General features: G+C 49.2%; 1 protein-coding gene across 1 annotated transcript in view; it reads right to left on the bottom strand.

Annotated features, from left to right (window-relative positions):
- Positions 1-5,751, bottom strand: part of CRYL1 (crystallin lambda 1) — an 80,562-nt gene extending 74,811 nt beyond the window's left edge. Inside the window, exon 1 of the mRNA XM_082435131.1 lies at positions 5,583-5,751. Coding sequence (XP_082291257.1) covers positions 5,583-5,632 — 50 coding nt within the window. The 5' untranslated portion in view covers positions 5,633-5,751. The remainder of the gene's footprint in view (positions 1-5,582) is intronic.
- Positions 5,752-12,095: the final 6,344 nt, after the last annotated feature.

Raw genomic sequence — 12,095 nt, 5'->3', positions numbered from 1 at the left:
CTGGATTTTGAAGACTGCCCAAAAAAAGGATGTAAACTATTTCATCAATAATCTTTATAACAATTATTCATTGAAACAATAACACTTTGGAAATATTACATTAAATAAAATATATTACAATTAATTTCACCTGTTTCTTTTTACTTTCTTAATGTAACTACTAGAAAATTTAATAATGCATGTGGCTTGTGTTTGTGGCTTGCATTGTTGGTCTAAGGGGCAGCAGCAATTTAAACGATGTCTAGAACTATAATTCAATCATTTATCCTTGTATTTAGTTTGGCACTGGGACACCTAGTTCATCCCCAGGCTGGGCTCACACAGAAGTCAGTCACGTGTCAATCTCCCAGAGGCTGTGGTTCCTCATGCACAAATGCGCTGGGAGACAGACCTCATGCTACTGCTTCCAACCTTCCCATCAAAGATGTTTCACATCACTCTAGGCCGCCATGGTGCTCCTGTTTGAATACTGGCTGCCAGCTAAACTAACTGATCTTAATAACTTTGTTTACGGCTAAAAAAATCAACATAAGACAAATGTCCAAAAGGAAATAATACTTATAACAGATAAATACACAAAAAGTTCTACAAACTCAAATGTAAAAGATGAACATGCCAAACAAAAGGGGGGAACCTGAATAAAGTATGTGAACAAATTAACTGGAAAACATACTTTACCGCCTTAGTTCAACGATAGCAGATAAAATCCCGCTGAGATGGCAGAGGCTGAGCACGCGCAGTGCTGGGGAGGTGATGCGGCCGCCCCCTCACCGGCTCCCAGGCCTTTTACTTCCAGAATTTATCTTAGGTTAATATAAGCAATGCACAAAAATAGTTACTCATGGTAGAATTTGTACTAGCAAAAAAGTAAAAACGAACCTTCTAATAGTCAGAATTGGTTAAATAAATCATATACAGAAAAGGCAAATAGAGCAAATTTTTTAACCATTGTTGAATACAGAGGTGGGTATGTGGGTATTCATTTTTCTGTATTTCAACTCTTGTGTGTTTGAGAATTTTCATAATAAAAAGTTGGGGAGAGATGAGTTGTATTCCATACAACAGGCATTAAAGGCAAAGTCAGTTTATTTTTGTTGTCGTGGGTTTCAAGGTCTGTATGGCCTATATTCCTCTAGAGGAGGGACCAGGGGCAGAAAGCCCACTCCTGGGGGCCCCTCCCCCACCTGTCAGTCACCGATGACGTCACGAAGTGGACACCAGCACCCTGTGCTTGAAGGGGACTGAGCCCCCATCTCCTCAAAGCTGGGCCTAAACTATGGAAACTGTACGTCAGCGTCAGGTACTGGGGCTGAAAGACGCTAACGCTGGGGACACGGCGGTGGGCAGGCGGGGGCAGGAGGGCGGACACAAGTGAGCCCGTGCAGCAGGGAGTCACAGCCAGACCCCAGAGACAGGTGCAGGACCAGGTCACAGCCCAGGACGAAAGGGAGCCGGCTCACCGCTTTCCCACGGCTTTCTAGTCCCAGGGCTACCTTACTTTGGGCCCAGATACAATTAGCTTTCTGGCCTTAGAGCCAGTGACATCTTGCTAACTTTTCCTGAACCCCTACAAACCTGGGGAATGGAATGGGTCCTTACCGTTGTGACTAATGCCTTAAAGCAGGGGTCCCCAACCCCCGGGCCGCTGACCAGTACTGGTCCTCGGCCACTTAGGAACCGGGCCACACAGCAGGACGTGAGCGGCGGGTGAGCGAGGGAAGCTTCATCTGCCGTCCCCCATCGCTCCCGTTACCGCCTGAACCATTGCCCCCCGCGCCCCTGGCCCGTGGAAAAACTGTCTTCCACGAAACCGGTCCCTGGTGCCAAAAAGGTTGGGGACCACGCCTTAAAGCTTCTAAATTCATAGATCTGAATTGGTATTTCAAAGGCTGCTGCAGATGAACTTATTCTGTTACACGGCAGCAAAGCAGCCAGGGAGAAAAGTGAAGTAATAAAACTGGTTCAATTCTAATTTTATCATTAATGGCACTTAGCTTTGAATAAGTCCACTCTAGACACTTTTTAAAGTACTTTTCCATTCTACAGTTACTTATTTACTGGGCAAAAGTTGAAGTAAAACAGTCTTGATCTCTGTTGGCTATGGAATATTTGCCAATAAGAGCTATTAAATATTTCTAGGAAAAGCATGTTTAGTGTTGAGCTGACGAAAGGCAGCTGGAGCGTCCTAGGGTTTGCTCTGTGAGTCTGTGTATATGCCTGTGTGTCTTGTGCTTTAATGCAGAAGTGGCAGGAAAAAATGTATGCCTCACAAAATTTCTTATAAAGAATGTACGTAGTCACCTCAAAGTAAAATTCTGGAATAAAATAAATGAAAACAAGTTCAGGGGATGCATAGCCTGATATAAGACAACATCCTAGCAAGCCTTCCCGCTACACATCTCTGTTATAATAGCTCAAACATCTGTCTACTAGGACCAGGCATGAGGGACATACAACTGGTGATGACACAGTTTCCACCCTAAGGGGAGGGTCCCAGAAGCAGAACTTTTCCTGGAGGACTTGGTCCCTGAGCTCAGTCCTAAAGGAGTGTGCCCAGAAAAAGGGGACAGCAAGAGGGCACATGGGGCCCCAGTGAGACAGGCTGGGACCCGGGACCCTTTGCCGCGGTGCTTACAACTGCGTACACACCTCTCCTCGAGCTACAGATACAAAGACACTATAGGGACCCAAAAATAACTGCGCACATGAGCAGTGGGGACAAATTATGGACAAGATACAAAAAGACCAAAGACCCAACGGCCTCATCTGAGGTGCTGGGGGCAAAAGCAAGGTCCCGTGCATGATCGCCGCACACAGCACCACCAGGGGGCGGGCAGACCACTTGAGCCGCCCCTCTGGCGGACCCGTGGATCTGCCCACACCCCGGCTCACGTCCCCACCCACACCCCCTCAGCACGAGTCCCAGTAAAGCCTTGCCTGAGTTTCTCCTCTGGCACCAAATCAATTTCTGCTGATTAAAGAGTCCAAGGACCTTGGCTGGTCACACCAGGAACACACGACCACGCTGGCCTTCCTAGACAGATCCTACCTTCAAAGCTCAAGGCCTAAAACCTCAGTGAACACAATGCAGTGTACGTTGGAGCACTGAAGTCACATTTTGGCTCAGAAACACCGTGGTCTCTAAGGCGAGCTGAGGGCTACCAGATACGAAAGCCTGGCAACACCGCCAGGATGGCTTCGGGAGGCCCATCTCTACTGCCATTTTGTAAAGCTGCCGTTTCCAGATTTTCCCCCTTTAATGTTCGCACAGCCCTGGACCCAAGGGGGTTTTCTCTTCTTTCTTAATTCTTCAAAAACACACTCTTATTCTCTCAGGCCCACTGCTCTGAAGGGGCTCGCCCTGCACGCTCTCAGGAAAGCCAAGTGCCCTGAGGAAGAGTGGCCTTTACGAAAAGATCAATGGACAAGAACTAAATAGGGGTTGTATTCCTAGCGCGCACTTTTAAGAGGGAGTCTGGTAATTATTAAGAAAAAATGGAAAAACAATGGCCCAGTATGTTCCCAAAACTTTGAAATATGTATATTTTGGTCTGTTGAAATCCAAGAATGAAACTCAACCAGGTTTTAGCCAATTAATTCACACTCCCCAGGCCCATCTTTTGAATGGATGCCCCTTGGAATGACCCATGGGGTTGAGTGAGAGACAGAGAGAGAGAGAGAGAGACAAGGGGTACAGGAGGGGAGAGGGGAGAGAGAAAGGGACCAGAGGGGAGAGGAGGGGACAGGGAGGAGGGAGGAAGAAGGGAAGGAAAGCAGGGCTACCGCAGAAGCAGAGGTGGCTGCTTTCGGAGGTGCTAAAAGTGTGGGGGAGGGACTTCCCTGGTGGTGCAGTGGTTAGGAATCCGCCTGCCAGTGCAGGGGACACGGGTTCGAGCCCTGGTCTGGGAAGATCCCACATGCGGCGGAGCAATGAAGCTTGTGCGCCACAACTACTGGGCCTGCGCTCTAGAGCCCACGAGCCGCAACTACTGAGCCCGTGTACCTAGAGCCCATGCTCCGCAGCAAGAGAAGCCACCGCAATGGGAAGCCCGCGCACCGCAGTGAAGAGCAGCCCCCCCTCGCCGCAACTAGAGAAAACCCGTGCGCAGCAACGAAGACCCAACGCAGCCGAGAAAAAAAACAAACTGCGTGGGAGACAGGACTGTCTCCTAATTCGTGTGGTGAATGAAGTTCGCCAGCCCTTGTCTAATTCTTTTGTCAGCCTCCCTCAAGGAATCAGAAGTAAACTGACTCCCCATCGTAGCTCCTTCCCGCAAGAACCAGAGCCGGAGAAGGGCGCAGCTGACCCCGGAACGACAGGGTCTGGACACCGCGGGGCCACTTACACGCAGGCTTTCTTACATGGTAAATCCTACGGGAAGCGGGCTCTGGGGCTGGGTACAGCTGAGGAGGAGGAGCCGACTGTCAATTAAACTGACTTTTCTGGTGGGAATGGACGGTGGGCACCGCTGACCCGCGAGTGGTCCAAGGGTCACCTGTACAGTCAACTCCAGACTCCACTCAACATTGTTGGGTGCCGGCAGGACACCAGTCCCAGACCGTGGTTGATATACACTTGACCCTGGACAAAAGGTGCAAGGCAAGCATAGTCACCACGCCCGGGACAAAGTACACTTTTTTCTATATTTTATACCTCTTCAGGAGGCAGCCACACGCCCACGTGCCTGGAAAGGGCAGAGGCACAGGTAACTCCACTTCTCCATGTAAAGGAAGCTGACACAGAGCGTCCTGTCTCCATCCTCAGAGGGCTCTAAGGAGACACCCGTACGGGGACTTGTTCTCAGGACGGGGCTGTGACGGGGGTCAGGCAGGCCAGCACCTCGGCGGCGTAACCGGACACTGAGCCACCCAGTAGGTGCGCCTGACGACCAACTGCAACTACCGACAAGTGGGTAGACTGCTATGCTAGCTTACCAACGGAAAGGTGCACATAGACGCCTTTCTTAAAAAATGAAAACAGCAGTTGTTTTACAAGAGGGACGGAGCACAAACCAGAAAACCGTGGATGGAACTTAAGCTGCTAGCCTGACACACAACTCCCGGCGAACCCGGATGCCCTCGGGATAGGGCGCCCTCGCCACGCAGGAGGCGCGGATTCGGACCGCGCGGACCGCGCCCCCCGCCCCCAAGCGGGTTCGCCGGGTGACAGCCTCGGGCCGGAGCGCGCGAGACCCCCCCCCCCCCCGCCGCGCCGGCCCCTCCGGCTGACCCAGACCCGGGCCCCTCCGCGCCTCCGAGCGCCCATCCCTGGGGCTGGAACGCGAGAGAACACCCTTGTGCGGACCCGCGGCCCGACAGCTCTGCGTCCACTCGCAGCGCCAAAGCGCCACTCTCCCCGCTGGGGCCGCATCACCGAACTCAGTTCGCATCCGCATCGCGCTGCAGCCGGGCCGCGGCGCGAGCGAAACGGAGCCGCGCCGCGCAGTGCGCCCCCGCCCGCGCCCGGGCCGGCCGGGTCCCGGGAAGGGGCCGGGGCTACCGCAGCCGCGCCGTCAGCGCCCCCGGGCGACAGCGCCCGCGCCCCGCCGCCACCCTCCCGGCCGCGCGGGCTCGAGCCCTACCTGCCGACCACTGCCACCCCGCCGGGCGTCGAGGACGCTGGTGACGCCATGGCCCGCGCGGTGCCCAAGCCCACAGCTGCAGCGCGCGCCACCCGGGCACTGGCTCCGCCCGCCCCAGAGCCGCGACAGGGCCCGGGGGCCTGGCCCGTGGGTGGGGCGCGGGCGGAGCCTCCACCTCTCCACGCCCCGCAGGCGCGCAGCGCTCCGGGCCCGGCAGGCGGGGCGTTTAGCACGGCGTCGGGGGAGGGGGGCCGCCTGGCCCGTCGCGGGCGCGCGGAGCATCCGCCTCCCTTCGCCCCGGGGCGCGCACGGGCGGAGCTGCCGGGAGGACCACGTGGACTGGACGCCCGGGGGCAGAGCAGCTGCTTCGGGCTCCAGGAACTCACTTTGTTTTGGCCATTTCCCAACGGCACCCCTAAAGTCGGCGCACGGGGAGGGGACACCTCCAGACCAGGACAAGGCGTGACCGCTAAAGGACCCAGCAAACTTATCACTAGAATCCCCTTCCCGTGTGAAGACATTAGCACCACTTCCGTCCACACCAGCTCAAGGCCTTAAGCTGAGGACGGTTAGTGCTGAGTTCACACTGGCAGTTCGTTTCTGGGAAGACCCCGCCTTTCTCCGCAGATGAGGCCGAGGCCCAGCAGCCTTGGGACAGCAGGCAGAAGAGCTGGGGGGGCGGGGCGTCCAGCAGGCTGGAAGGCTGTGTGTCCTCCTACCAAAGGCCTAGCTGGTTTCTGCTCCAGGAGGAGGAAACGTCACCGCGCCAGCCCTGGCTCTTTTTGGAAACGGACCGGAGGAAAGGGCATCACATGTCCCGTGACAACTGTCTGCACAGCACAAACGGGGACACACCGGTCATCCAGGTCAAGACGATTAGGCAGCTGTCGAGCGGAAACGCGTGACACTGAGACTCGGGTGACGCACGGAGCCCTTCCTCTGTCTTCCCCGGTCAGGAGCGAAAAGAGGAATGTCAGAGCCAGAGCAATTTCACAAGTTATCAATACACATTTGAAAAGGCACTCAACTCACTTTAGAGAAGAGAATGAAAAGTGACACAACAAAGATGTCGTCTTTCGCCCATCAGACTGGCTGAAATTATGAAGACTGATAATGTCCCCAAGTCGGCAATGAGGTCTTTCACAGGCACACCTCTTTCCTGCACAAATGCTACAGTGCTACGTAGTTGGGAGAGCGTCAGGTGCACCTGGTGCTGAGGGTACCGGACTGCAAGGCTTCCCCAGCCCAGGTCTGAGCGGTTTCCGTAGCCACACAGGCAGCAAGCCGGTCAAGGCGCGTGCAGAGGGCGCTCCCTGTAGGGCGCGCACCCTGTAGGGCGCGCTCCCGCGGTGGCAGCAGGTGGGCTGTTCGCTGCTCTGCGGTGCTAGCTAGCTCTTTGCTAGGAAGGTGCTGGTCCCTAGACCCGTGGCAGTTACCGGAGTCGTGAAAAAAGGCAAAAATCGAAAACAGTGCTCAGCCTTTGTTTTTCAGCGAGCCGTTACAGGGGCAGCGCACAGCCCAGGCAGCAAGGGCGGCCCCGGGAACTACACTCAGCATCTCAGCATCAGATGCCAGAGCTCTGCACTGTGTCTGTGAGCATCTGTGCTGCATCTCCATTTACTTTGTGCTCCCCTTACCAAGACGTGTCCTAAGGTTACTGCTCCTTTGATTTACCCATTTCGGCTTATGAAAAAAACTCATAGGAACGCTCTACTTCCAGATAGCAGGAAACTCAGACCTGTGATTCAAGTTACATGTGACTCGAGAAAAGACTAATCGACTCTGTAAGGATAGGAGATGAGTGGCTGTCTGGGCCTGGGAGTGCAGGGGATGCCTCAGGAGGGGCACAAGGGAAATTTTGCATCGATAGAAGTATTCTGTATCTTGATTATGGTGGTTGTTACACAGGTGTATAAATTTTCAAAACTCATTGAAATATACACTTAAATGAGTGTATGATATTATATGTAAGTTATACATATATACCTCAATAAAGTTGATTTGGGGGGAGAGTAGGATTTTGGATGATTTATATCCTTCGAGAATAAATGTTTGGTTCACCGCACCCCTCTCCCACCTAGGGAAAAAAACACCACACAAAACCTTGATCAGCTGAGATGCTGGATGAGGGTACACTTGCAACACGTAGTTGGAAAAAGAAGTCATAAATATTATGTTCTTCTGACCAGTAACAGAGGTGGTGCATGTTGCAGCCATTCATTTTTTCTTATTTTTATCTGTGTGTGTGTGTGTGTGTGTGTGTGTGTGTGTGTGTTACCTAATTTCTTTTGCCTCCCTCCTCCTTTTCCTTTATTATTTTATGTAAGGGCTGTTGGTAGTGTGTAACGTTATAATTTAGTCATTAGGTCACAAAATCCTCAGGTGAGACTTAAACAAATCAGACACGGACACCAAGAGTGTTGCCCAGAGATGGGTGCCATGACTCTTAGCTCTTGCTTTTCTTCCCTTTGGGGCGAGAGGGTTAGGGCCTCTCTGTGGGAGAGAGAACTGCATCTTCCTAGGAGAAAGCATGGCCTTCACTGCTGTGACAGAAAAGGTCAACCATACTTAGAAGGGTGTTTAGACTGTGCCAGTTATTATTAAACTGCTGCCTCTCTGCTCCACATCCACCCTTCTGTACATATTCTGTTGTGTGATGCTGAAGCTGGCTTCCTGCGACAGTCTACCAGCAGGGGGCTGGAGAGAACACACGGGGGAAGTCGGCTTGCTGATCCTCCTAGTGTGGCCCTAACAATCGCCCCGGTGACCTCCGCTGGCTCCTCCTCCAGCTTTGTGACCTCCCAGGCACAGCCTCTCACACCCCTCAGAGGCTCCACTCTCCCCCAGGCCCCTCCTCTGCTGGTCCCCAAATCTTCCTGCATCCCTGAGTCCCAGGAGTAGAGGCCCTCCTGATGTTCTGTGTGCTTTTCAGTCCAAGAATGACAGAACAAATTCTCCATATTAAATTCTCTGTTGAGTGAGACAGATAGATAGATAGATACTCTGCTGAAATTTCTAGGGTGGTTTCTGTGTTTCAGACTGGAATTTTGACTTGTATAAATGTTGACAGCTGGTGTGTATCAATCAATTCTATTGGAACCCAGGTAGTCTGAAATCCATATGAATCTGTAGAGAGGTTTTCATATGAAATTCCTGGTGATAGTTTAAATGTGTCATCTCTGACATGTTTTTCCCTCTTTTCTTTTAATTAGCTTAATTGAAATTGATCTTGATACACCTTTGTTATAGATTTCTGAGATTCTTTTTTTTTTTCTCTTTTTTTGGCCATGCCACGCAGCATGCGGGATCTTAGTTCCCCGACTAGGGGTCGAACCCGTGCCCCCTGCAATGGAGGCGGGGAATCTTAACCACCGGACTGCCAGGGAAGTCCCCTGAGATTCTAATTTATCTTTGGAAATTCAACTTGGGTAGCCTGAGACTCAAGTATGAGAGGAAGGTCCGTGGTTCAGAAGCGGAAGCTGTTAACTTGATGAAGTTAAAACTGCATCCAGCCCATGAAAACATGTAGATTCTAACATAATTAGAAATCGAGTATTATTAATTGGAATGGGTTTGCACAGCCAAAGTTTCCATATTACAAATCTTGCACTTATAACCAAGTATTCAGCCACTGAAAATGGGCCAGATGATGGCTAAGGTAAATTTGGGACACATTTCAGAGGCTGAATTCCTTGTGTATGTCCACTCATTTCTAAGATGAAACCACCTCAATGGCAGTTTCTCTTTTTTTAATTTTTATTTATTTATTTATTATTTCTTTTTGGCTGCATTGGATCTTCATTGCTGCGCGCGGGCTCTAGGTGCAGGGGCTCAGTAGTTGTGGCGCAGGGGCTTAGTCGCTCCGTGGCATGTGGGATCTTCCCCGACCAGGGATCCAACCCCTGTACCCTGCATTGGCAGGCGGATTCTTAACCACTGCACCACCAGGGAAGTCCTATTTGTAGACTTTTTAATGATGGCCATTCTGACTGGTGTGAGGTGGTACCTCACTGTAGTTTTGATTTGCATTTCTCTAATCATTAGTGATGTTGAGCATCTTTTCATGTGCCTACTGGCCATCAAGAAAATCTTGAACTTCATTTTGTCGTTTTATTTTTCACACCAATATCATATTGCTATTCTTAAAATTTTTTTTGTATTCTATACAAATCAAATAAATATGTTGATTTCATTTAGCAGGAAGATTTCACCATAAAAGAAAATAAGGTATAATTATAGAAACAAAGAGTTTAAAGAGGAATGCTGTGGTGTCAGAATTGAATCAAAAATATCAGTAAGAACTCACACCTTTAAAAAAAAAAAAAAGGTATTTTCCAGCTCTGCTCGCTGAAACAGCCCAGGCTTAACAATACCCAGTATCTCAAATCTGATCTGAACCCCCGATGCCCAAATCTTGGTCTGTAATGCCATTTTCACTAAAAGGAACCAGGACTCCATGGAGAAATTGTTGATGCGTGTTTGGTGCAGGAAGGGTACCAGGTTGGTTTGTGTGCCCAGAGGCAAGAAAGTATTCAGATACCAATGGGACAACATCGGTGGACCTAGCACTCAGCCTAGAGGGTCGTTAGCAACGAGAAGATCCACTTGGGATATCTGGTCAAATGCTCTGCTCTTAAGTGACCCCAATTTACTTTTAAGACTTGGATTATTGAAATATTTCTTTTTTAATATTTTAGTTTCATTGGAGTATAGTTGATTTACAATGTTGTGTTAGTTTCAGGTATTTAGCAAAGTGATTCAGTTATACATATACATATATTCATTCTTTTAGATTCTTATCTCATATAGGTTATCTACAGAATACTGAGTACAGTTCCCTGTGCTATACAGTAGGTCCTTGTTGGTTATCTATCTTATATATAGTAGTGTGTGTGTGTTCATCCCAAGGTCCTGATTTATCTCTCCCCCTAAAATATTTCTTAAGAAGTAAGTATATAAAGGTTTAAGAGAATAAAGGCCATAGTATTTATGTTTTTGAGTTAAGAAAGGATCTGTGCATACATGGTAATGCTTAGTGTTCAAGAATTTGGGTCTCAGGGACAGCCTTGTAACTGCTATAAAAATGTGTATTTTTGGGGGGAAACCAAAGACTGAAGATAGTTTGTATTTTAGGGGGGGAGACTTTTGAGGAGACAGAAACATGTACCTCAAAACTAAAGGGTTCCTCTCTATTTTCATAAAGCACATTTATATCCACGGTCCCATGAGGCCTAGGAAAGCTTAAATTACACTATATTATTCATACTATATAACACATATAATATATTGATATTATTATTTTAACAAAGAGTCGGCATTTTGGAAGCTAGAATTTCGAAATATATCCCTGATAATTCTTTTTCCTTTTCTCTACCTATTAAACTTCATTTGTTCATTTTTGCCAGTAATAGAGGGCTGATTTTCTACAGGACCTAGAGCAAGTGATAAGCCATTTCACACCTTTGTGTAAGTAAGAAAAAGGCACTTTTTCCTCAAGACACTATATTCCCAGCCCCAGAAAACTGTCATACTATACTGATGTTTTAGAACAAGATACTTTACTGCCATCTTCTGGAAAATTGTTTTTATTATTATTATAAGCAGCAAATCTATGATACCTATTATGTGAATAACCCCTCCTTAGATGTAGCCCCCTTCTGCAGTGCACAACCTGTACAACCATATGTGACACAGGCTGTGATGAGTATATTATCATCTAGGGAATCCGTGTGCTTGAATGTAACTGTGTCCAGATAGATCGTAGCTCCTTGTCAGAAACTCAGCATTTCATAACCATTATAATCACTATGGCTTCTGTCCAGATGATTTCTCTTTTTTTTTTTTTTGGCCACATGCGCAGCCCCTTGTGGGATCTTAGTTCCCCAACCAGGGATTGAACCCGGGCCCTCAGCAGTGAGAGCATAAAGCCCTAACCACTAGACCATCAGGGAATTCCCTCCAGATGATTTCTGAATTCACTCAGAGAAGATGTCACTCAAGGATTTCATCTCTGCCTGGGCTCAGGATTCTGGGGGTGGCAGGAGGCTCAGGGTGAGAAACCAAGACAGAAGGTAAGGGGCTCAGTCAACCAGCAGGGGGTCTCAGTTAAGCAAGACAGGTGGGACCCTCACCCTGAGGGACCTTGACTTTCTTTTCTGGGGTTGTAGAGAAAGTACTTAGATCTCCCTTTCAAAGTCATTGCTGGATAGAGACACATTTGCAATAAAAAAGATTTTTCTTGCCTTTTGACTCAGTTCAACAATGTTATATACAAGCCACCTCAAAAAGACAAAACCTAACATCTTCCCAAACCACCCCCATGTGCCCCTGGAATTAAACAAACCCACTCAAACACGAACCGAATCAATGTGGTGACTAACAGTGTTTCAGTGAAGTGATATCTAGTTCTTCATACGGAGAATTTTGAAGAGCACATGTAAATACAACAATAATTCATTTCTCGGAAATTCCCTGGCGGTCCAGTGGTTAGAACTCGGCATTTCCACTGCAGGG

The sequence above is a fragment of the Balaenoptera physalus genome (assembly GCF_965194825.1).
Source record: "Balaenoptera physalus genome assembly, chromosome: 18".
Lineage (NCBI taxonomy): Eukaryota > Metazoa > Chordata > Mammalia > Artiodactyla > Balaenopteridae > Balaenoptera > Balaenoptera physalus.
Note: the sequence above shows the minus strand (reverse complement) of the source record. Positions and strands in the feature narration are given on the sequence as shown.